Consider the following 24,876-nt stretch of genomic DNA (forward strand, 5'->3'; position numbering starts at 1 on the left):
TGCAGTGAGCTGAGATAATGCCACTGCACTCCAGCCTGGGCGACAGAAAGAGACACTGTCTCAAAAAAAAAAAAAAAAAAAAAAACTAATCAAGCACCTATTACATGCCAGGCAGACTTGCCAGGAGGCAGAATTGTAGAGCAAAGCCTGTGCTTTAGAATTCAGCATAGGATAGGGGGAGATAAACATGTCAACAGCAGAAGTGATTTTAAAAAGGAGAGAATTGCTGCCTTTGGAGTATCTACCACTCAGAAATTTAAAAACCAAGGAAAGGCAAGTTTTTGATGGAGTTTCATTCACTTATCTCTCACTACAGAAGGGATTTTTTGCTCAAAAGAAAAGACAAGTGGGAGATAATCATTGCCTGATGCAATCAATACAAGTCCCACTGTTTTCATTGGGGAAAAGCAAGCGCCAACATCAAGGCAGTGATTTGCCTTCACAGTTACACAATGTGAGCCCTCTGTTATCACCCTGATATTTCAAATTCCTGCAAAAGCAAAAGCCAGGTGGCAGGGGCAGCCCCGAGGCAGGCCTGAGGACCAGTACTGTCCTAGGCTGCTGTTCTGAGAAAGAGGCCCAGCCCTGACAAGGCCCCTGAGTGCAGCAGCCAACAAAAAGAAGAAAATGGGGAGTGTGTGGTAAAGACTTTCACCTTGCTCCAACAGAGGCCTGGCCTTTGCTTCTGGAAGGGAGTCTCTAAGTCCTTTCACTGCTAGGCCTGATAGGAGTGTCTTCCTTTGCCTGGGGGTCTTGGGTCAGCCAGCTAGTAACAATGTGATTTCTGGTGAGAGCTTTGAACCACACCAGCAGTGTGATACTGAGTGAGAGCTCTGGGTCACGTGGTATCAGCTCAGCTCTGGAGTGAGTGAAAACAGATCACCTGTTGGGCAGTCAGCCATGCTTACCTGATGGACTCCTCAATAAAAACTCTAGACTCCAAAGCTTGGGTTAACTTCCGTGGTTGGCAATACTCCGTGTGTGTTGATACACAGTGTTTTCAGGAGAATCAACTGTTGGGCAGTCACCCTTACCTACCTGATGGTCCCCCAATAAAAATCCTAGACTCCAAAGCTTGGGTAAACTTTACAGTTGACAGTACTCCATGTGTATTGACACACAGTGTTGCCAGGAGGACTGAACACTGCCCATGACTCCATCTGGAAGCCTGTGTTTGGATCCCTCATGGACTCTGCCCCATGCACCTCTTCCCTTGGCTGGTTTTCATCTGTATCCTTTCCCTGTAATAAACCATAGCCATAGTGGCTCACACCTGTAATCCCAGCACTTTGGGAGGCCAAGATGGGAGGATCACCTGAGGTCAGGAGTTTGAGACCAGCCTGACCAAAATGAAGAAACCACGTCTCTACTAAAAATACAAAATTAGACAGGCGTGTTTGTGCACACCTGTAATCCCCACTACTCGAGAGGCTGAGGCAGGAGAATCGCTTGAACCTGGGAAGCACAGGTTGTAGTGAGCCAAGATTGCGCCATTGCACTCCAGCCTGGGCCACAAGAGCGATACTCCATCTCAGAAAAATAAATCAATCGATCAATCAATCAATAATTAATTAAAACCATAGCCATGGGTATCACAGCTTTCAGTGAGTTCTGTAAGTCCTTCGAATGATTCATCCCACCTAAGAGTGGTCTTGAACTTCCCTCTAAACTCTTCAGGGAAGATAAATATTTTACACACATTTAGAGATTATTTACACATGGTAACCAGATATTTGACTTGCAATCCTCAGGGGTCTGTATTACAGGTGGAGCAACCATCTGAAATCCAAAATGCTTTGAAATTCAAAGTGCTCTAAAATCCGTAACTGAATGCTAATATTGCGCTCAAAGGAAATCTTCATTGGAGCGTTTTGGATTTTGGATTTTTTGGTTTGGGATACTCAGCCAGTAAGTGTAATGCAAATACTGCAAAGTCCAAACAAATTCTGAAATCTGAAACACTTCTGGTCCCAAGCATTTCGGATAACGGCTACTCAACCTGTGCTGAGTTTTGTGAGATGGCAGCAAATTTGGGCTATTTAGTATTACTGTGTTGCTATTTTTACTACCCAATACCATTCCCTGATAATTTTAATCAAGGGCTGGCTATATAAACCTTAAGCCATTTTGCGAGTACTTGCTGTTTGGTTTTTGTTTTGTTTTTTGTTTGTTTTTTTTGTTGAGACAGAGTCTCCATCTGTCGCCAGACTGGAGTGCAGTGGTGCCATCTCGGCTCACTGCAACTTCTGCCTCCCAGGATTCCCCTGCCTCAGCCTCCCAAGTAGCTGAGAATACAGGCATGTGCCACCATGCCGGGCTAATTTTTTGTTTTACTAGAGACGGGGTTTCATCATGTTGGCCAGGGTGGTCTTGATCTCCTGACCTTGTGATTCGCCTGCTTCGGCCTCCCCAACTGCTGGGATTACAGGCGTGCGCCACTGCGCCGGGCCTGGGTTTTAATTCTCTTAGACACGAGGGGGCCCCCTAATCTGGTTCTTTGAGGAAAAAACAGGGAGGAAGGTTGGCTTCTGCATTGAATTAAAGGATTAGAGAAAAGAAAAGCAAGAGACCGGGCTCTCTCCAACAAAAAGAGGTTCCCATGTTTCTCATGTTCATGGTTCATGACCTTAAATTGTGCAATTCACTTCCCGTATTGGAAACCAGTCTCCTCCTGCCCCGTTCTGCCTCAGGTGCATTACCTCAGTTTCATGATTTCCCTTTTTGGTGCAGACTTCCACCCTTTAGTCTCAAACCTCTAACCATCACCACCATTACCCCCAACAATTTTCACAAGTTACCAGACTTTGATAATAGAGTCAGAGGTCAGGGACAGGATCGTTTATCCTCAAAAAATATCAACATGCTGAGCATTCAAGGCTAAACCTGAAGTCAGCATGAGTAAGACAGGGTGCAAGAAAGAGCAGAAGGAAGACATGAGGCTCACTAAGTAAAAGCCACGACATGTGAACCAACAGCGTTAAAGTGCACAGCCATGCGTAAATGGGGCAGTTGCAGAGCTTTCAGTATCTGGGACAAAAGAGGAAAAATGGACAGTGTGGGACCCTGGTGTCTAGGACAGAAGTGTCAGGGGACCCTGAATAAAACCACACTTTCAGAGAGGTTTTGGCAGATTGCGTGCCTGAAGAAACACCTGACTCTGACTTTCTTCCCATCCTCACCTGGCCAAGGCAGTTCTGCAGGGACCAGCCTCCCTGGGGGATGGAAAAGAGCAGAAAGTGAATCCCACGGGACAGGGGCTGCAACAGACAGTAACCAGCAGGGGCTTTTGTATTTGCTGATGTTCCCTCATGGCTGAATGTGCATTTCATTCCTTCAACCCAAATAACAAGCCTCAGAACATTGTATGGCAGGCTCTGTCTTATTCCATTAGCACTAACATCCCCACGTGAGGGAATCCTTTTCTGACCATGAGATCTACAGAGCTTCTCATATACTCATATACCTCTTTCTGTTTATTTGTTTGTTTGAGATGGAGTCTCACTCTGTCACCCAAACTGGAGTGCAGTGGTGCGATCTTGGCTCACTGCAACCTCCGCCTCCCAGGTTCAAGCCATTCTCGTGCTTCAGCCTCTCGAGTAACTGGAATTGTAGCCATGCACTACTACGCCTAGCCAATTTTGTATTTTCAGTAGAGATGGGGTTTTACCATGTTGGCCAGGCTGGTCTTGAAGTCCTGACCTCAAGTGATCCGCCTGCCTCAGCCTCCCAAAGTGTTGGGATTACAGGCATGAACCACTGTGGCTGGCCCCCACATACCTTTCTTATCCTCTTGTTTTATTTTCTTCACAGCACTCAGCACCCTTTGGCTTGCTTATTTGTTTAATCAATCCAATCTGTGTCTCTATATTTGAAGTGGTTTGCTTGTATATGCACAGTTGAGTCTTGTTTTTTTAATCTACTCATTGTAAGGCGGGTTGCCTCACCGGGAGCTCGGACACACACCCCCTCCTTTTTTCTGAAAGCTAGGACATGCTCGGGTTGTTCCCTTTTCCCCTTTCTTGCACAGTCTGGCTTTCCCTTAAAGAACCCAGTATGCAAGTGGGGTCTTGTGATTCTAGCCAATAGCAGCCGAGTCTTTCTAGCCAATAGCAGCTGAGTCTTTCTAGCCAATAGCAGCTGAGTAATTCTAACCAATAGCAGCCAAGTCCTGTATGCAAACAAAGGCTTGTAACCTTACCCAATAGTAGTCCTGTTCTCCCACAACCAGTTGAGCTCCTCCACTCCCTATAAAACCCCACGTCTGAGAGGAGTCTGTGCGATTTCTCTAGCCCCTCCCGTCGGACCGCAGAACCTCGCCCGGGAGCCTGAATAAACCCTTCATATTGGATCTTTGTGTGTTGGCCTCAGTTTCTTCCTTTTAAACTCGGCAAGAACAAACCTTACACTCGTGATAGTCTTTGCCTTTTTATTTATTTATTTATTTGAGATGGAGTTTCACTCTTGTTGCCCAGGGTGGAGTGCAATGGCATGGTCTCCACTCACTGCAACCTCTGCCTCCCAGGTTCAAGCGATTCCCCTGCCTCAGCCTCCCGAGTAGCTGGGATTACAGGTGCCCGCCACCACACCTGGCTATTTTTTTTTTTTTTTTTTTTTTTGTATTTTTAGTAGAGACAAGGTTTCACCATGTTGGCCAGGCTGGTCTCAAACTCCGGACCTCAGGTGATCCACCCACTTTAGCCTCCCAAAGTGCTGGGATTACAGGTGTGAACCACTGAACCCAGCAAGTGTTTGTCTTTTAGTTGGTGTATTTAAGACCATTCACACTTAAAGTAATTATTGATGTAGTTGGATGTATACCTACCAAGTTTGTAGCTGTTTCCTATTGTTCCTCCTTTGTTTCTTTTTTTGTCTTCCATTTGTATGGTGTATTAGTCAGGGTTCTCTAGGAGGATAGAACTAATAGGATATATACATATTATATATATATATAGGATATATATATAAAATATAATATATATATAAATATATATATAAAGGAGATTTTATATATATATATAAATTTATATATATTTAAAGGGGAGTTTATTAAGTATTAACTCACATGATCTCAAGGTCTCACAATAGGCTGTCTGTAAGCTGAGGAGCAAGGAGAGCCAGTCTGAGCCCCAAAACTGAAGAACTTGGAGTCTGACGTTCAAGGGCAGGAAGCATCCAGCATGGGAGAAAAATGTAGCCTGGGAGGCTAGGCTAGTCTGGTCTTTTCATATTTTTCTACCTGCTTTATATTCTAGCTGCACTGACAACTGATTAGATGGTGCCCTACAGATTAAGGGTGGGTCTGCATTCCCCAGCCCACTGACTCAAATGTTAATCTCCTTTGGCAACACCCTCCCAAATATACCCAGGATCATACTTTGCATCCTTCAATCCAATTAAGTTGACACTCAGTATTAAACATCACATATGCTTATATGATTTATGTGATTCCATTTTCTTTCCTCTCTTGGCAAATCAATTATACTTTTAAACATATTTTTAGTGGTCGCCCTAGAAATTGCAGTATATATTGACAACTAACCCTGACCACTTTCAAGTAACACTGTATCACTTCTCAAATAGTGCAGCTACCTCTTAACAGAGTGCTCCTGATTGTTCCTTCCTATACTTTATGATTCTGCTTTCATACATTAACTTATACACAAGTTATAATCATCCAATACATTGTTGCTATTATTTTGAACAAACTACATTTAAAAAAAAATATGTCCTGACTGTCTTCCTCCTCTAGAATGTAAGCACCGCAAGTGCAGACATGCTGTCATACCCACCTTTGTAGAGCCAAATCCTAAAACAATACCAGGCAGAAAAGGGTACTCAGCAAACAATTGTTGAATGAGCTGGTGGACTATTACTTTCTTCTTACTTGGTTAACTCAATGTGCTATTAAACATTTAAATTTTAAAAAATGTAAAGTGAAACCCCAGAGGTGTGACCCAAATTGGAATGACTGTCGTTGATCCTTTGAGTGGGTGGAGCTTTCAATAGGAAAGGAGAGGGTTATAAACCCTCACTTAATCTCCCCCCAGCACCCTGGAGACAAGAGTCTAGGACAGATAAGGTGAGTGGTGAAATTCTTATATACTCTTTTTGGGGCCTGGTTGGATAGTTATATTTTGCTGCCCAATTTTCAACTTATACTCAGCAACGATTTTAATGTTGTGGTTAATTTAGTGCTTATTATTTCCAAGTCTGCGTCTATCGAATAAAATAAACAGATATTGTTTTCTGCAGAGTAGTTCATGTAAATGAAAAAGAGCAAATGTACTAGTAGACAAGGCCTTTTGAAGGTTTTTATTGTGTATGCATAATATATATATAATATCAGACATATTAAAATATCCCCACACCTACATCACATTAAATGTAATTTCAAAAATAAGTAAGAAGTGGTGTTTCAGTTGATTGGTTGAAATAATATGTTTAGTAGAATTTAAAAATATGTATTATTTGGACCACTACATTTTTTCCACCACAAGCAAATGTCAGATAATTTTGTATCCAGTTGAAAAGGACATAGGTTCCAGCCGCATTGTGCCATGGTGTCTAACGGGTAAACTAAGTCTTCCTGCACCTACAGATCTACTCTATGTATGCTTGGAAGATTTAATTCAAATGATCTGACCCTGGGGTCTTCCTACAGGGTTCTACATCCCCAGGGAACTATGCCAAGATGAGAACTCAAAGTTCTGACACAAATTTTTCTAGGACTCGCCCCAGTCTTTCAGCAGCAATGAGCTGCCATGTGATGGCTCACTTTGTTTATTCTCCAAGAAGTTTCAAAAACCTGGGTAGATAAAAGTTCTTTCTTGACTCAGATATATTTTTCATCTAAATACGTTTATAAGTCTTGGAGTTATAAGTCAATCTCTTGTGAGTTTTGGAAACATGAATCAATTCATTAGAGTCTAACTGAAAGGAAATTTAGTTTCTGAAAATGAAATATAGGGCTCTCTGGAGAAGATGCTTATTATATAAGCTTGCAATAGACCTCCCTCCTTAATCATTTTACAACATAAGTGACCATCACCTCCTCCACAGTAATATTGTTTGGTTGTTTGTGTAAAGTGCCATGTAAATAGTTGAGATCTGTTTTGGAAGGGCTGGTTCCATGTAGGAGACCATGTTTGCTGGTAACATGTCAAATCCAAATTGTTCAGTCTTTTGCTAACATGTCGTATGTCAGAAAAACAGAGAGAAATAATTTATAATCACTGTAACTTTGAAGTTATACTGAAACTACAATAAAGCTATACTTTAAAGCTGTACTGGAAACCTTGGTTATATTACTAACATTATCTTCCAACTTCAAAATATTCTTTCTCTGTTGTATTATACACTTAAAGCAAAAATGATACTACATCTTTCTAAACTGGCAAATTTAAATTCAGGGCTAGCCAGGAGAGTTTTTAGTTCCAGTGACAAATTCTTACCTGCTAGTTGTGATGAAGATAGGCCATTCTGATCAAATAGTGAAGCTAAAGTAAAGGTTAAGGATATTTCTATTGATAACAGATTTAGAATTGATATATTCTGGCCCAAAATATTGCTAAAACTGGCAGTCTTCTAAATTAGCTCCTTATAATTTTTATTATCCAGAAAACTTGCTAAAAACCTGTTTTTGCCTAACCAAATAATTGAGAAAAACATGCTTATTTTGTCTCAATAATCCAGAATGACTGTTCACATTGTCAGTAGAATGTCACTGCAAAGAGACTGGCTGCCTTTCCAAGGTGTATTCAGCAAGTAAGAGCATAGGGCAAAGTATGAATGCACAGGAGGAGAAACAAGATCATAAAGACCCTTGATGGCTGGGTGTGATGGCTCACACTTGTAATCTTAGCACTTTGGGAGGCCAAGGCAGGAGGATGGCTTGAGCCCAGGAGTTCAAGACCAATCTGAGCAATAAAGGGAGACCCCATCTTTACAAAAAATAGCAAATTAACCTGGTGTGGTGGCACACACCTATGGTCCCAGCTACTTGGGAGGCTGAGATGGGAGGATCCCTTGAACCCAGGAGGCTAAGGGTGCAGTGAGCCATGATCACACCACTGCACTGCAGCCTGGGCAACAGAGCAAGACCCTGTCTCAAAAAGAAAAAAAAGAGGCGATTACAACTGAAAGAAACTAAGGAGATGATCTGATTTCAAACCAATTCCTCATTTTATAGTTGAGGAAACTGACATCTCTTTCTAACCCTCTCTCACGGCTGGAACCTACACATTTGGTACATTGTCAAATTTGGGAATCGAAGTGGGGCCTTGCCAGCTCAGACATCTTGTCCCTGGCTGGGCCCAGTGCTGGGCGGGGCAGCTCTGAGGGAAGCTGCTCCCTCCTCAGCTTGGTTACTGTTGAGGAGCTGGGCTCAGGATCGTGTCCTCCATGGTGTGTTGGTGGTGGAGTGCAACGCCCCAATGATCCAGTGCTGTATGGATTAAGGAAGGCACGTGAGACCTCAGCAGATGAAGGCTGGACTTCCACTGGACTTGGAAGTTGCCACAAGACAGCTCCTAAAGAATCAATTGGCCCCTTGTCCTCTCACATCCATTCCCTGAATCTGGGCATGCCAGAGGCTGCTCTCTGGTGTGAACTTGGTTTGGAGACAAAGGCTTGGAGGCTGAACCAGCATCCTTGGGCAAGGACTGACTCTGGAGGGAGTTGCTCTTGACTTTGGACACCCTCACCTCCCACTCCTACATACAAGATTTTTGACAGGAGTATACCCCTGCTTAGTTCCTCTTGTGGGGCTGCATTTGGGGTGCTTTGCCCTCCTCACTGAGAGTGAAGGGCCGAGGGATCTCTCCAAGACTGTCTCCCTGGTGGCTCTGTTTCTTCCTTCCTTCCTTGGCCTCTGTCCTTTGCTGACTTCTTTCTTCTTACTGATCAGGCTCTGGCTCCCTGGGAACTCACCCTGGGTCAGAGCAGGGAGGAGAGGGCATAGCTATGCTTTTTCCAATCCTTCCTTGTCCGGCTGGCCTAGGTGGGTAGACCACAAGAGGTACTGGTTAGTAGGTTGGACTGCCCTGACCTCCCGCACCTTGAGAAACACAAATGCTTGTTTCTCAAGGTGGGGAAAAAAAGAAGGGGGACCTTGAATTCTAGGTGTTCTTCTCTTAAACAAGGGTTAATGTAGATGATCTAACATGAAGAATTTCTAATTCTCCAGTCTTCCCTCTCCTTTCTCCATCCATAGGCACATAAAACTCCAGTACTTCATTTATTCAGCTGCCCTTTTAAACATACTGCAGTGTATGCCTGCCCAGCAGTCCCTGGGAAGAACAATTCAGGGCTGCACACTGAGCCTCAGAGGCAGGTTATTGGTTTTGACTGTAGCCCAGCTTCTCAAATTTAATTTTCATATACACATGAATCTCCAGCAGATGGTGTTAAAAACACAGGCTCCAACTCAGTAGGCCTGGCTCAGGCCTCCAACTCAACTGAGATCCTGCAATTCTAACAGGCTGCCAGGCACCACTGCTGCTGGTTCAAAATCACACTTTCAGAGAATGCTCTGCACTTCTATCAGAAGCAAGTTTGGCTGCTTTTCTTACATGTGAATGTTGCTGCAATCTAGAGATGTATGTGTGTGTATGCGGCATTTTTTGAGTCCTCACTATGTTCAACAGTTTGTACACATTATCTCATTTCAACCTCATAACCAAATGAATTAAGCACTATTAGCCTCGTTGTGCAAATAAGGAAACTGAGGTTCAGGGAGATTAAGAAACCTGCTTGCATGAGATAGAGAGAGCTGAGATTTGAACCTGGGTCTTTTTTCCAGTACCCAGAGCCTAACTCAGATTAATGAGTTAGGGTAAATGTGTTCTTCCACATTTCCTAAAAGATCTTGGGTCTATTTTTCTTTTAAATCAAGGCTATTCTCCAACTAGCCAAAGGTCATCACACTGTCTTCACTGCTTTCTGCTCAGCCCACCTTACATATGTACTGAGGGCTGTGGGTGGGGGAATGCAGCCCCACGGCTTGCTCATCTCAGTTGAAGCTGTACACAGGTGAAGTTTCCAAGCCCTGAGAGATGGCTTGGAACTTCATAAGACCCATGTGAGGACACACCTGTTGGCCACTATCAGCATCAGAAAAACCAGAGGTGAAGAGATGGGCTTGAGTATCTTAGCTTCGAAGGCTCTGGACCTTCCAGCAGCAGAGTTCTCAAAGTGTTTGCATTTTGGATGAAATCCAGAAGGCACTGCTCCTGTGTTCCCTGTTTCTTCATTTCCCACAGATGGGGTATGTATTTCCATTGCACCTGTTCTTTTAAGCTTGGATAGTATACGTTTAAACAATCAGAGTAAGTGGGTTTTTTTTTTGAAGCATAAACAAACTTTGTTTTCTATATTACCAAGCTGTGGTTTAACCTAATCTTTGTTGAAATTCATTAGAGGTCAAGGAAAAAGGATTAAAGGACTTGGTTTAAGCCCTTAGCTTGTAACGCCATGGGGAAGAGAAGGATGACAGGTCAGACAACAAATTTAGATCTATTTGTACTCATTCAGAAAGGCTCTGTTCAATTCTTAATACCATATTGTACCTTTATTAAACACTTATTTCATTCTGACGTACCTTATAGTAATCTGGATGTTTTTGATGGCAGAAACTACATCTTATTTATCTTTCATGCCCAGAGTACCTAACCTAGTACTTTATCCATAGCTCAGTCAGGCTCAGTGGCTTATGCCTGTAATCCCAGCACTTTGGGAGGCTGAGGCGGGTGAATTGCTTGAGGTCAGGAGTTCGAGACCAGCCTGGCCAACATGGCGAAACCGCACCTTTACTAAAAACACAAAAATTAGCCAATTGTGGTGGTACACCCCTGTAATCCCAGCTACTCGGGAGGCTGAGGCTTAAGAATCATTGAACCCAGGAGGCAGAAGTTGCAGTGAGCCAAGGTCATGCCACTGCACTTCAGCATGGGTGACAGAGTGGTACTATGCCTCAAATAAATAAATAAATAAATGGAGCTCAATAAATGTTCATATTGAAAGAAAAAAAAATGAACACAGAAATATCATCAAATTCAGAAACTAGTATCCCAAAGTAGTAGATTAGCAGTATCCACCACATATATTGCACAGCTGCTGTGCAATATAACACAGAGGGATGAATGAAACATGACCTGACCCTGCCTTCCAGGAGTCTGCCACCTCCTCAGAATTTTGCAGTGTAGAATCCAGGGAGAGAAGGTGGCTTTTGGCTGGGCATGAGATTGTAAGATGTATGGGGCCCCTTCTCTACACTCAGCTATTCTACAAGGAAGAGCTCCTCCTGGGAGGAGGAGTTTCAGGTGGGGACTGGAGTCCTGCTGAGGCTTTTTGGACACCCTCTAGTTCAATCCATTCATCATGCCTCCTGAGAGCCTAATTTATTTATATTTATTTGTTTATTTTGAGACAGAGTCTGGCTCCCTCACCCAGGCTGTAGTGCAGTGGCACGATCTCGGCTCACTGCAACCTCTGCCTTCTGGGTTCAAGCAATCTGAGAGCCTAATTTAGAGTCCCATAGAGCCATGGCTGAGAGATCAGGTATGGCAACTACTTTGCCAGAGCCAGCTATTTATGGGGCACACAAACTTTTGCTGAGATTTTTGCAAGAAGTGGTAACTGCTTATCATTTGAGTTGCTGGCCCTCAAATTTACATCCTTCTATCTCCCACATGCCTTGAGAACATGCAGGGGGCAGGCAGGAGTGGAGTGGGGAAAATTATGCAAGGTGTCACATGAAATTCCAAAATTCACTACCGTAAGCACCAAACTATGAAAATTCTCCAGTTATGCTCATAAATCACAAAATGAAGGCAAAAGTCACTCCAGATCTTACTTTTTTTTTTTTTTTTTTTGACAGAGTCTTGCTATGTCACCAGGCTGGAGTGCAGTGGCACAGTCTTGTCTCACTGCAGTCGCTGCCTCCTGGGTTCAAGTGATTCCCCTGCCTCAGCCTCCCGAGTGACTGGGAATATAAGCGCACACCACCATGCCTAGCTAATTTTTTGCATTTTAGTAGAGATATGGTTTCACCATGTTGGCCAGGATGGTCTCGCTCTCCTGACCTTGTGATCTGCCCGCCTTGGGCTCCCAACATGCTAGGATCACAGACGTGAGCCACCGTGCCCGGACAGATCTTACTTTTAACACACCTTTTATTGCAATATCAAGTCAAATTTACAATAGTGTTAGCTTCCTTTTACAAAATATCAATTGCATTTGCAACCAAACGTTTTTTAAAAGACATAGAGAACCAACAGACAAGCTAATCTTAGTACAAGATACTCTAGAAAACACTAAAGCGGTGTGTAATTCCTTTAAAGAGGCATGGAGGACTCTATTTGACATGGGGCACAGTGTGCAGTATGTATTTTACATATTGCTTGCTTCCATCCTCAGGCCCCATAATAACCCTTCGAGGTGGGTAGTTCAACCACCACCCCCATTTTAAGGATTTGGAGACTGAGGCTTAGATGGAATAAACTTGTATCGCTATAGTGAGGACTCATGCCCCTGAGGCCCAGAGACACCTGCCTTTGAAAGAAGGGGATATTAACACTCACTTATCACTTCCATTTGAGAATTGTACAGAACATGGTACTGTATTTGGCATGAGAGCAGATGAACAGGAGTGAATCCACACCTGGGTTTCTCAGTGTTTATTCCCTTGGGGAAGTCAGAGCAGCTATTAACCCATATTCAAAAGGTTATGATCCAAGCAGCAGAGGTTTCCCCTTTAACCCTGTGACTCCAGCTCTCCTAAAGGAAAAACTGCATCCCGTCTATGGTACCCAGACTCATGTTCACTTGTCTGATATTGCCAGACCCCACCAGTTTATTCCAACATATCCAAGGGCTCATATCTCTGCATCCCTTTGAGTGTTGGCTCTGCAATGCCAGCAAGAAGCTTGCCCTATTATTCTCATTTGAGAATGACGTTTTGCTGCCGCTCCTATCATCTGGGAGATTTCACCGTCACTGGCTCGAAGCACAGCCATTGCGATCTCACCTTCTTGACCAGGTCTCTGGGACAGACAGACTATCTGGAGTCAGAAAATCATGACACTCAGTGGTACATTAGGGACCTTTCTCCTGTGGGCAGCCCAGAGCTGAGAGTTTTCATCACTAAGAGAATAACCAGACAGAAGAAGGACCAGCCAGCCTGCAATTTAAGTGACCACTGCTTAGAAACAGCTTTATGACAGAGAGTGGTGGCTCACGCCTGTAATCCCAGCACCAGCACTCTGGGAAGCCAAGGTGGGTGGATTGCCTGAGCTCAGGAGTTTGAGACCACCCTCAGCAACATGGTGAAATCCCATCTCTACTAAAATACCAAAAATTATCTGGGCATGGTGGTGTGTGCCTGTAATCCCAGCTAACTGGGAGGCTGAGGCAAGAGAACTTCTTGAGCCTGGGAGGCAGAGGTTGGGCAACAGTGTGAGACTCCAGCTTGGGCAACAGTGTGAGACTCCACCTCAGAAAAAAAAAAAAGAAAGAAAGAAAGAAAAGAAACAGCTTTCTGGAGGCTACCAGAAGTGACCTTATCTGCATTCACAGGACAAACCAAAGGACAACGGTCAGTGTGTCTAACTGGGGGAGCAGAATAGAACCACTATATAAAGGGTTTTAGCAGTATTTCCTGTGCCCATGTCCTTTCACCCTATGATTAATTTCAAATACAATTTGGTCTGATAAAGGTTTTAGGGACACAGAACTACAGGAATTAACCAGACCAGCCCCCACCAGCTTTACAGCTTTATCCCGTCTCTCAGAGCAGGTGGAGAGGGATCAAATGGATCAGAGCTCTGTGCACTAAAAGGACAGTGGAGAGATGGCATTTTCCAAGTGGGTCCCTGATACTGAACTTCACCGGTGCTGCTTTATCGTTTTTGTTTTTTGTTTTTGTGTGTGTGTTTTCTTGAGACGGAGTTTCGCTCTTTTCACCTAGGCTGGAATGTAGTGACGCATCTCAGTTCACTGCAACCTCAGCATCCTGGGCTCAAGTGATTCTCCTGCCTCAGCCTCCCAAGTAGCTGGGATTACAGGCATATGCCACCATGCTCGGCTAATTTTTTATTAGTAGTAGAGATGGGGTTTCACCATGTTGGCCAGGTCTCGAACTCCTGACCTCAGGTGATCTGCCCACCTTTGCCTCCCAAAGTGCTGGGATTACAATCATGAGCCACCATGTTGGGACCTGTGCTGCTTTATCTTTCTCAGAAGGCAGCAGGGTGGAGATCGGGGTGGGGAGTCCTCTGAGTAAGGAATCGCTTGTCAATGGTCCAGCGGCTTTTATCTTATCAGAGTCAATGTAAAAGGACTGAATCTTAATAGCAACCCAATATTGATGGTGCCCAGAGGGTGACAAGACTGTGGCAAGAAAGGAATTAAACTTCTCTAAGAGTTAAACTGTAAATCTGACACAAAAGAGAAAAAGACAGTCACAGGGAAGAATGGCTTCCAAACACCTGCAAGACTTTGTGAACTTGATTGGCTTGTTGTCATATGACTGAGTGTGAACAGTTAAATTTCTCATCATCAAGTGAGTTACCAATTCGCTGGTTTTTTACGTTCTTGTGAGTTTTATTAGCACAGGCAACATCTTCAAGTTGAATCCCAGCGAGGGCGTGATATTTGGTTTGGTTTCGTTTTGAGACAGGATCTTGCTCTGTTGCCTAGGCTTGAGTGCAGTGGTGCGATCATGGCTCACTGCAGCTTCAACCTCCTGGGCTCAAGCGATCCTCCTGGCTCAGTCTACAAAGTAGTTGGAACCACAGGCATGCCAAAACACCTGGCTAATTTTTAAGATTTTTTATAGAGATGGGGGTGTCTCACCATGTTGCCTAGGCTGATCTCAAACTCCTGGGCTCAAGGAGTCTTCCTGGCTCAGCCTCCCAATGTGCTGGTATTACAGGCGAAAGCCACTGCACCCGGGCTGGGCATGACATTTGGCACTCCAGCTGCTGGCCAGGCTGAGGACCATGGGGACTGTTCCCTAAGGCAGCTAAGGCCACACAGCCTCTCTCAGGCCATGGCTCCCCCTGATGCTTCCAAAGCACCTACCGAGCTTCAGTGCCATATGCTCTATGCCAGCTGGTATTTTTCCTGCTCCCTAGAAGTACACATTGTTGTATGTGGGGAGAGAGTCAAAGGTGAGAAAAGAGACCCAACTATCCTTTAGTTTGGTCTAGACCTTTAGTGTTTTCAAAGCACTTTACCTTTATTTTATCTTGTTTGATTTCAGTATTGCTGTGAGATAGGCAGGTTACTCACAGAATAGCCGCTGTGGCTCTTACAACAATGAGGTAGAAAGTGCCATTCAGCGTGCTTCCATTATCACTACGCTCTCCTTAATAAGGCTGCAGATCACCTAGTGTCTTCTTACTTACAGATAAGGACATGAAGGCGGACATCGGTTTAGTGAATTGGGTCTAAGTTTACTCAGCTCATTGGTGACCGTGTAAGGACCAGAATCCTCATCCCAGCTAGGCCTGCATCTGTGCTTGTCCCAGCACTCAGGAAGGTCTTGTGACAGAAATCAGAATATTCAGTTCTCACTGAATATTTCAACCCCAACAGGCCTACATCCTTGCTGCTGTTAGAAAAAAAATTTTGTTTTTTGCAGGATGATTCATGAAATCATTTTATCTGAGTGTTTCTCTCAGTTCTGTGAACTGCTCCAGCAAATTAATCAAACACAAAGAGGGGGTTGTGGGAACCACAACTTGAAGCTGATTGGTCAGAAGTTCTGGAGGCCCAGACCTGTGACTGGTGTCTGAAGCTGGGGCAGTTTTGGGAACTGAGCCTTCACTCTCTGGAATCTGATGCTATCTCCAGGTAGATAGTGTCACAATTGAACTGAGGATACCCAGTTGGTATCTGCTGCGGAACTGATTATGTGCTTGCTGGTGGAGAGAAATCCCTACATATTTTGGGGGTCACAAAGGTCTTGATTGTAATTGTGTTGGTGTAAGAAGAGAAGAAAGTGGTTTGAGATTTTTTTTTTTTTGAAACAACTGACGTCAGTGAAGTGGGATTTGCTAGGATGTCCCTGCCTCAGGGAAATATGTGGTTTGGGAGGAAACAGGATGGAAGAACCTTTGATTCCTGGATAGTCACATGGTCACCTGTGGCATGGAGCAACACTGTGCCATGCTTAGTTTCTAAAGGTACGTTACCAGTGGAATTGAGAGACAGATCCAGCTCCCGAGAAGTTGGCTCACTGGATGAATGAGGAAATGAAAACTAATAAGAAAAAGGTGGCCGGGCGCGGTGGTTCAAGCTTGTAATCCCAGCACTTTGGGAGGCCGAGGCGGGTGGATCGCGAGGTCAAGAGATTGAGACCATCCTGGTCAACATGGTGAAACCCCGTCTCTACTAATACAAAAAAATTAGCTGGGCATGGCGGCGCGTGCCTGTAGTCCCAGCTACTCAGGAGGCTGAGTCAGGAGAATTGCCTGAACCCAGGAGGCGGAGGTTGCGGTGAGCCGAGATCGCGCCATTGCACTCCAGCCTGGGTAATGAGCGAAACTCCGTCTCAAAAAAAAAAAAGAAAAGAAAAAGATGAAATATTCGATCCCTTGGTTATTGTTATCTATAAAGCTAAAATGAAATTAAAAGAGTGCCGGATCAAACCCTGATGCTACACCAAACTTTCAGTGAGTCTGAGCTTCAGCCTCTAGCCTCAGAGCCATGCCCAGGGGTGAAATCATGCAGGAATAGAAAGTACTTCTGAGTGGTTACCAAGAGGGTAGTCAACATAGGGGAAGGGAAAAACCAAGTAACAATGGAAACCAGAGCACAGTGTGAAAGAATTGTTCCATTTTGTAGATGGGCATCCTCAGCTTCCTGTGGAACTTTTCCTAAAATGGATTATGACAGTAACTACTTTAAGGGCTATGTCTTTGGCTTTAAATGCTGCAGAGTGGAAGAGCATGTTTGTGTTGCCGCAGGACTCATAGCTTACTATTGAAAAACCGCAGACGGGGGTGTATATGATCCAGACACACAGGAGGTTATTCCCAAGAGAACAGCCAGCCTGGAAGACTGGATAAAACCACTGTAAGGTCTGTTTACCCTGAGAAGCAGGACTGCTGGACACCACTTATAAATGCCAACTGGAGCACCCCAGATGAGGCAGCTGATACGCTTCCTATGCAAGCCATGTGGGACTACCATGGAATGACTAGGATATTCACCCTCTGAATATGCCTGTGACCCAAGTCATGGTAAATGCTGTGGTGATCTTATTTCTGCAAAATTCTTGTTACCCGTATGATCTTACTTCTGCAAAATTGAACAAGAGTTCAAGATGCCTTATCAAATGTACTGTCTCAGCTTCCCTTCTTGGGCCTTTTTCTTATTAGTTTGCATTTCCTTATTCATCCAGTGAACCAACTTCTTGGGAGTTGGATGTGTCTCTAAATTCCACTGGTAACTTTCATCTTTAGTAACCAAGCACGACACAGTATTGCTTCATGCCATGGGTGACCATGTGGTCACTCAGGAATCAAAGATGCTAATAAAAACAGTTTAGTTAACAAGAGAACAAGGAAAAGTAAAAGGGAGAGTCAAAGGACTTATCCCAGGAAGGTGGAAATTTTTAAATGGTTATTTAAAATTAAGAGGCTGGGCATGGTGGCCCACACCTGTAATCCCAGCACTTTGAGAGGCCAAGGCAGGCGGATCATGAGGTCAAGAGATTGAGACTATCCTGGCTAACACAGTGAAATCCCATCTCTACTAAAAATACAAAACATTAGCCAAGTGTGGTGGCATGCACCTGTAGTCCCAGCCACTCAGGAGGCTGAGGCAAGAGAATCACTTGAACCCAGGAGGTGGAGGTTGCAGTGAGACGATATCATGCCACTACACTGCAGCCTGGGCGACAGAGTGAGACTCGGTCTCAAAATAAATAAATAAATGATAAATAAATAAGAGATAAATAAAGATAACCTTGATAGGGATCAAATTAAGAAGACAAAGAAAAGGGAAAGTCGTGGGACTTGTCCCAGCAGGGTAGAAATCTTTAGATGATTATTTTTAAAAAGTGAATGAATAAAATGGAAATTGACGAGGTTAAAACAAAGGTCTTACTACAATACTGTCAAAGGTGGAGTAGACCAAAGGGAGCCCCTTTTGGTCCCCCTACATTAAAGGGCCCTCAACCAGTTTGCTGTATTTCCCCCAGTTTGAAAAAATTTAAAAATCCAAGAGGTAAAGGTTACAATGAGAAACTCCACCTGGAATTGCCTAGGGCAATGGTTAGACTGGTTAATCCAGGTAATGATTGACAAAAGGGCCCAGGTTTCTGGGCTCAACCCCTGGCTGGGACTCAAAGCTTTTTGCACAAGGGAGGGTAAAATGGCCTGAAGATGGAGAAGAGAATTTTTATGTTCCTGAGACTAGAACATAAAAATGAAAGGGTTGATCAAATTAGAAAGTTGGTATGTTTGAACATGCTTCATGTGAAATGGTTGCATCTTTTTTACCTGACTATATTATGGGAATGGACATTATATCTGACTGAGAAATGTTTGCCCTGCCTAATACTATAATACAGAAGATGTGTACATCCACCCCTCACACAACATTAATTGGACATGCTAAATGGGAGTCAGTCTGATTGTCCAAGCCCACATAGTATAGAGTAGAATCTAAAGTGCTGGTAGGGACATATTCTTCATTTGATAATCCTACTTGGAGCATTTCCTGGGACTTACGATGAAAACCTGTGGGCACCTCTCAACAATGACTACTGGGACTTTGGGCTAGAGAATTTCTCTTGAAATTTACTACCATACTATGGAACATTAACTGAAGCTACCCCTATGACTGGAAGTTATAAAGTGGTCTTGCCATCTGAAGTACTCATGCTATCTTGGGTGACAGAGACATAAAACATTCCAATGGGGATGGCAGGGCCCAAAAGAGTTCCATAATAAAATGGAAATGATTTATACAGGATTATGCTACCTATGGAATGCAAGAAGGAGGTACTCACAAACAGGAAGCTTCTATTCCCCGAGGACTGACTCAAACTGTGTGAGGAGCTGCTGGATTTAGTGCCCTATAAATACCTCTCAGCTGGCCAACAGAGAACGGCTTGGTTTGTGGATGGCAATTCCAAGGTGAATGGGCAACATCTGTTTGGAAGGCTGCTACTCTGACCCAAGAAGATAAAAACGGATCAGCCCAGTGGGCTGATAGCCTGCAACAGTGATGGAAGAATTGAACAGTGGCGGAAGCCCCTGTGTTTGTTTTTTTACTGACTCACAAGCGGTGACCAATGGCCTAGCCATACATGCCGGCAAGACTGCAATGGAAACCAGGACGATGAAAAGGATGCTCATATGGAGCGTGGCCCTATGGAAATGTGAGGGGTGCATTCAAGTAGAACAAGTCAATACCCATGAGAAGAACTCCCAGGTTTGGAAGGGGCTGGAATTGATAAACAGATATTGCTGTGTGTTCTCTTGAGGTAGCCACCTACTTGGGTCCATGAAATGAGTGGCTATGGTGGTACTGTAGCAGTGCAGAGATGGGCTGAATCTAGACATGCTCTTCTTCTACCCTCTCAGGTACACAATGCTAATAAGAACTGTTCTGTTTATCAGCAAGAGAGACAGAGACTGTTGATGACTATGGGGCAGATTCCCTGGTGGGAAGGCCCTGGACACAGCTAAGTGAGACTGATGCTAGTAGCCCTGGGGGGCTACAAATGGGTCTTGACAAGAAAAAATACTAACCCTGGAGTGGGCTTTGGTTATTCAGTGGAAGACAAAAATACTCAGAGTGCCATTAAAAAATAGAACGGAAAATATTGCATGGATTTGGATGGCCAGAGTCATTTCTTCAGACCAAGGAACGCACTGTACAACCCATAATGTAAGAGTGAGACTTTGATAGAGACGTGGAAGGGGCAATTAAAACATTGGTTGTCTAAAACAAGGAAATAAAGACATGAAGGACTGGCTTACATGTCTTCACAAGTGTGAGCTCACACTCAACATGAGTGGGACTAAAGGAGTGTCCCCACTAGGTTTTTCTGTTTGATCTGGTGAAGAGTGTGTGGGGAGGATGCTGGTATGACTGTAACCAAGTGCCTTCACTTTTCTAGAGGTGGTTTAATTATTATTATCATTATCATTATATTTATTTATTTTTGAGACAGAGTCTTGCTCTGTCAGCCAGGCTGGAGTGCAGTGGCGCAATCTTGGCTCACTGCAATGGAAGAAGGAGACCCAGCCATCTCAGATCAACTTCCCCTTTGACTATCACTGCATTTCAATAGAAGAGGCTGACCAACTGGCGCCTCCTGTTTCACCTTCCTATAGGTGGCAGGCTTGGTCTTGGGGAAACTCTCCAGAAGACACTATTTTTACTTAAAACAAGATCAAACCAGAAATCTTTTCACGTGTGAGTCCTAAAACTGTAAACCAGAACCTTTTCATATGTGATCCCTGAAGCCGTAAGCTTTTCACATGTGAGTCCTAAAACTGTAAACCGGAACCATTTCATATGTGATTCCTGAAACTGTAAACGGAAATCTTTTCCCATGTGAGTCCTAAAACTATAAACCAGAACCCTTTCATATGTGATTCCTGAAGCTGTAAACCGAGACCCTATTCATGTTATTTCTAAAGCTATAAACCTAAGATTCTTCCACCTGTAATATCTAAAGTATAAGCCTATATAAAGGCAGAACCTTCTTTTGTTAGATGAGCTGAGCTTTGGACAAATTATGCTCAGGCTCCCTGTTGAATAAACTCCTTCCTCCTGTATTTGGTGTTCAGGAGATCCGTTTTCCAAGGCCTTTCCTGCTACACAATCTCCACCCCCTCGGGTTCAAGCGATTCTCCTGCCTCAGCCTCCTGAATAGCTGGGATTACAGCCGTGCCCACCACTCCTGGGCTAATTTTTGTATTTTCAATAGAGTTGGGGTTTCACCACCTTGGTCAGGCTGGTCTCAAACTCCTGACCTTGTGATCCACCCGCCTCGTCCTCCTCAAGTGCTAGGATTACTAGGTAGACGTAAGCCACTGCGCCACTCCACCCGGTGGTTTAATTATTTCTTTTTCTCTCTTTCTTTGTTCTTTGCCTTGGGCTCCCCATTTCCTGCTTAGCCCTTCAGAAATGCAAATATAACCTTTCACTCCCACTTGACCAGACATTCCTTCAGGGCAAGTTCTTCTAACTGTGTGCTTCAAGACAGAGCTCTCCTGAGTTTTGACAGTCAATTTGTAGACCAAAGCAGACCCACCACAGAACTTTCACCTCTAGGGATTGCCTTGGAACTTTTATCCACCAAGAGGGCACATCATGCCCACTTGGCCACTTTTACAACTTGCTTCTGCCCCAGAAGGTGCCAACTCAGCTGTCTAATAGGTAAGACACCACACTAGCAGGACCTTCCCCTGCCCTTGCTCATTTCCTCCCTTACCTTAAAAAGGTGTGCACTTCCTGCCCCAAAGTGAGGCGGTACAGCAGGACATCTGCACCTCTTTCCCAAGCTAGCTTCGGAATAAGCTCACCTTTTTTGGTATCAGATCTCACTCTTGTTTGATTGGACTCTACACGTGGCAACTAACCCCCATTTCAGTGACATGCCTGTGTATTTTTTGCCAAGGGAAGAGTACACTTGTATAACGACTATGTTTTCTGTGTTTTCCAAACCACCTCAAAAACATTTTTCTTCTCACCTATCTGAGGCGATGGTCCTAGGACTGGGGCTGCAACTACAAATGCTGGAAGCAGGGATTTCTAAGCAAGAAACTGTCAGTGTTTTTCAGACCTTGTGTCAGAATTCCTAAGGGCCTGATGGGGAAGTGATGTGCCTTCATCGCATCTAGCAAAATTGGGGCTGAATGAATGCAGCTGTGCCTGGTAGTAGAAATAGCTCACTAGTTCTGTACCTATGTGACTGAATGGCAGTCAACTGAGGAGTAGGTACTTGCTAGACTACTATTGCTGCCTGCAATCTGGACCAGCACAGTGGCGATTCTAATGTTCCTCCCAAAGGTGAAAAAGCTTAGTTATTAATGGAGAGGGGGAGAAGTAGCTGAGCGTAAAGGAATGAATAGGTGGATTATAAATGGAGAGAAATCCAACATTGCACTAACACCTTGAAAGGGGCTCAGATCAAGAGATGACGGGTCTCATAGCTCAATTATAACAGATGTCTGAAAGGGTGCAGCTCTACGTTTGCTCCTACTTTTGGAACTAGATGAAAGGAAACCTGCAAACCTGAGTGACCTCACTCTGGGGACATTAGTACAATATGATGGGCTGGACTAATTATTACTGATTGAATGGGATTCTAGTAATATGGCAATACCTTTTGAGTTGTATGTTCTTTTAATGTAAGATTGGGTTTCAAAGGTGGGGGAGGGCGGACTGTGGTATTGTGAAATACATATTTGGTGTTCTTCTGCTTTTCTGACATACAACTACTGAGTACCAGCTCGGTGGGAGAGACCCCCACCCAGGCAGTGTTGAAGGCAATGAGAGGCAGGCACTCAGTACAGCAAAGTGGGTCTATGGGGGGGAGGGGCCAGCAGCCTTCCCAACTGAGAGCCTCAGGGGCTGACAGCATTCCAGGCTGAAGGCCCCGAGCAGATTGTGAGCCGGGTAGTCTCTAGAACAGGTGATTATTATTAATAAACAGGTGTTCTGTATTTTCTCATAACGCAAATATATGCTAGGTAGGCACCTGTTACCCGCTTGCCACTGATTACAGACAAACTAAAAGGTATTCTCCATGAGGGAGCCACGGGGTCAGGGTCAGATATTTCCAAGAATTGTTTAACTGGTATATGATATTTATACATTATCCTGCCACTTTGGAATGCCCCAAGTGGTTTTCCACTTGGGGGGTGTTTTCCTTGCCATCGTTCTTCCTAACAAACTACATATTCTATCATACACATCAATATTCATAAACTTCGTATTTCTCAACATACAACTCCTAAATTCTTGGAACTCCACAGTGCTGTCTTCTGTATGTTAATGTCGACTGATGTTGCAGGATGGGGCTGGTCAGCTGGAAGGACAAAGACGAGGTTAAAGGGTTGGGGCTGAAAGTCCCAACCCCCAACCTCTATAGGGAAGAAGGACTATGGCTTAATCAATCATGCCTACGTAATGAAGCCCAGTAAAAAACCAGGACGGGATTCCAGGATTTTGTGAACAGCTGAACGAGTAAAGGTTCCTGGAGGGTGGCGCCCCTGGGGAGGACATGGAAGCTCCGCGTCTCTTCCCGCACCTCTCCCTATGTGTCTCTTTCTCTATATCGTTGGTGATAGCCTTTTAATAAACTGGTACACTTAAGGGTTTTTTTGAGTTCTGTGAGAAGCTCCAGCAAATTAATTAAAACCCAAAGAGGGGGTTGTGGGAATCCCAACTTGAAGCTGATTGGTCAGAAGTTCTGGAGGCCCGACTAACAAAAGGGAGGCAGTTAGAGGACAGAGTCCTCACTCTCTGGGATCTGATGCTATCTCCAGGTGGATAGTGTCGGAATTAAATTGGAGGACACTCAGCTGGTGTCTGCTGCAGAATTAATTGCTTGCTCGCCAGTGGGGAGAAACCTCCACATATTTTGGGGTCACAAAAGTCTTCTGTGTTGATTTTGTGTGTGTGTGTTTCCAGCAGAGGAAAAATATGCTTTGAGTTTTTTAAAAAATATATATATATATACTTCATTTGTTCTTTCCTTTTTCTTAAATTGTGAGCTAGAGCATCTGTAGAGTAGGGTGCAAATGTATTTATGTGCAATTTTAAGACTAATTATAAAGACCACTAATTCTGCTTATGAAATGGAACATTGTTGGCATCCCAGAAACCTTAAATGCTCCTCCCCAATAACAACCCCATTCTCCTCACTAGAAGTAACCATTATCCTGCTTCCTTGGTAATTATTTTCTTGCTGTTTTTCATTTTTTACCTCCGATGTATGCATCTCTCAACAATAGTTTTGCTTTACCTGTTTTGGAATTACTATAAATAGGGACATACCATATGGCTTGTCAGTACATTGTTTAATTCTTTTTTTTTTTTTTTTTTTTTTTAATCCTTTAGAAAACTCCGAGCCAGGAATCATGGCAGCCAAACCCAAGCTCTACTACTTTCATGGCAGGGGCAGGATGGAGTCCATCCGCTGGCTGCTGGCTGCAGCTGGAGTGGAGGTTGGTTCCTGACTGGGATGGGGAAGGATGGTAATTTGGGTGGGAATGAAGTGGTCTCCTTTTCCCTTCAAGCTTCGGAATGGTGCCTCCGGCTGTATCTATTATTCTCCTTTCCAATTGTCTTTGCTTGCAAGAGGTGAGGGAGGGAATCATAGGATTAGGGATAATTTGGGGAGCTGTGGGGGGAGGTGGTGTTCTGGAAGCTTCACAGGGGCTGAAAAGATTTTCATGGATCACAAGACAAAGATGAGAGAGGGGACCCACATGTGCCTCGTTCTCTCCATTGGGACCGGCTGATTTTCTGGGGTCTTTCAGCTCTGCCTCTGCAACCCAGGCCTGTAGTACTCATGGCTGCCAGCGGGAATGTTAGGCCCAGCTGCAATCTGGCTAAACTCCTTAACTCCTCCCTAAAAGATCTACCCCATTGGATATTTCCTTAACTCTGAATTCCCTCCACACTGACTTTTCCATAGGTTTTTCACAAGTGCCTTGTGTAAGGCCGGTGCCTCCTTGGGAGCCGAATGGACATGCCCTTCTCTCTCTGTGCCTAAAAACTACATCATCATACTGAGCACATTGCTCAGCATTTGCCCTCTACACGCAGGCTCCCCTTTCCGATTTCCGCATTCCAATCTCAGCCTGCACCTGCCATAAATTCTGAAAAGGCCTGCCAAGAGCC

The 24,876-nt window shown here is 44.2% G+C and overlaps 1 protein-coding gene across 1 annotated transcript in view; it reads left to right on the forward strand.

Moving 5' to 3' along the window:
• The first annotated feature begins 6,018 nt into the window (after positions 1 to 6,018).
• Positions 6,019 to 24,876, forward strand: part of LOC105709611 (glutathione S-transferase alpha-4-like) — a 30,604-nt gene continuing 11,746 nt past the window's right edge. The window contains exons 1-2 of the mRNA XM_021665458.2: positions 6,019 to 6,079; positions 24,091 to 24,197. Coding sequence (XP_021521133.1) covers positions 24,111 to 24,197 — 87 coding nt within the window. The 5' untranslated portion in view covers positions 6,019 to 6,079; positions 24,091 to 24,110. The remainder of the gene's footprint in view (positions 6,080 to 24,090; positions 24,198 to 24,876) is intronic.

Source organism: Aotus nancymaae, unplaced genomic scaffold, assembly GCF_030222135.1.
Source record: "Aotus nancymaae isolate 86718 unplaced genomic scaffold, 86718_ANA_hifiasm-v0.15.2.pri h1tg000040l, whole genome shotgun sequence".
Lineage (NCBI taxonomy): Eukaryota > Metazoa > Chordata > Mammalia > Primates > Aotidae > Aotus > Aotus nancymaae.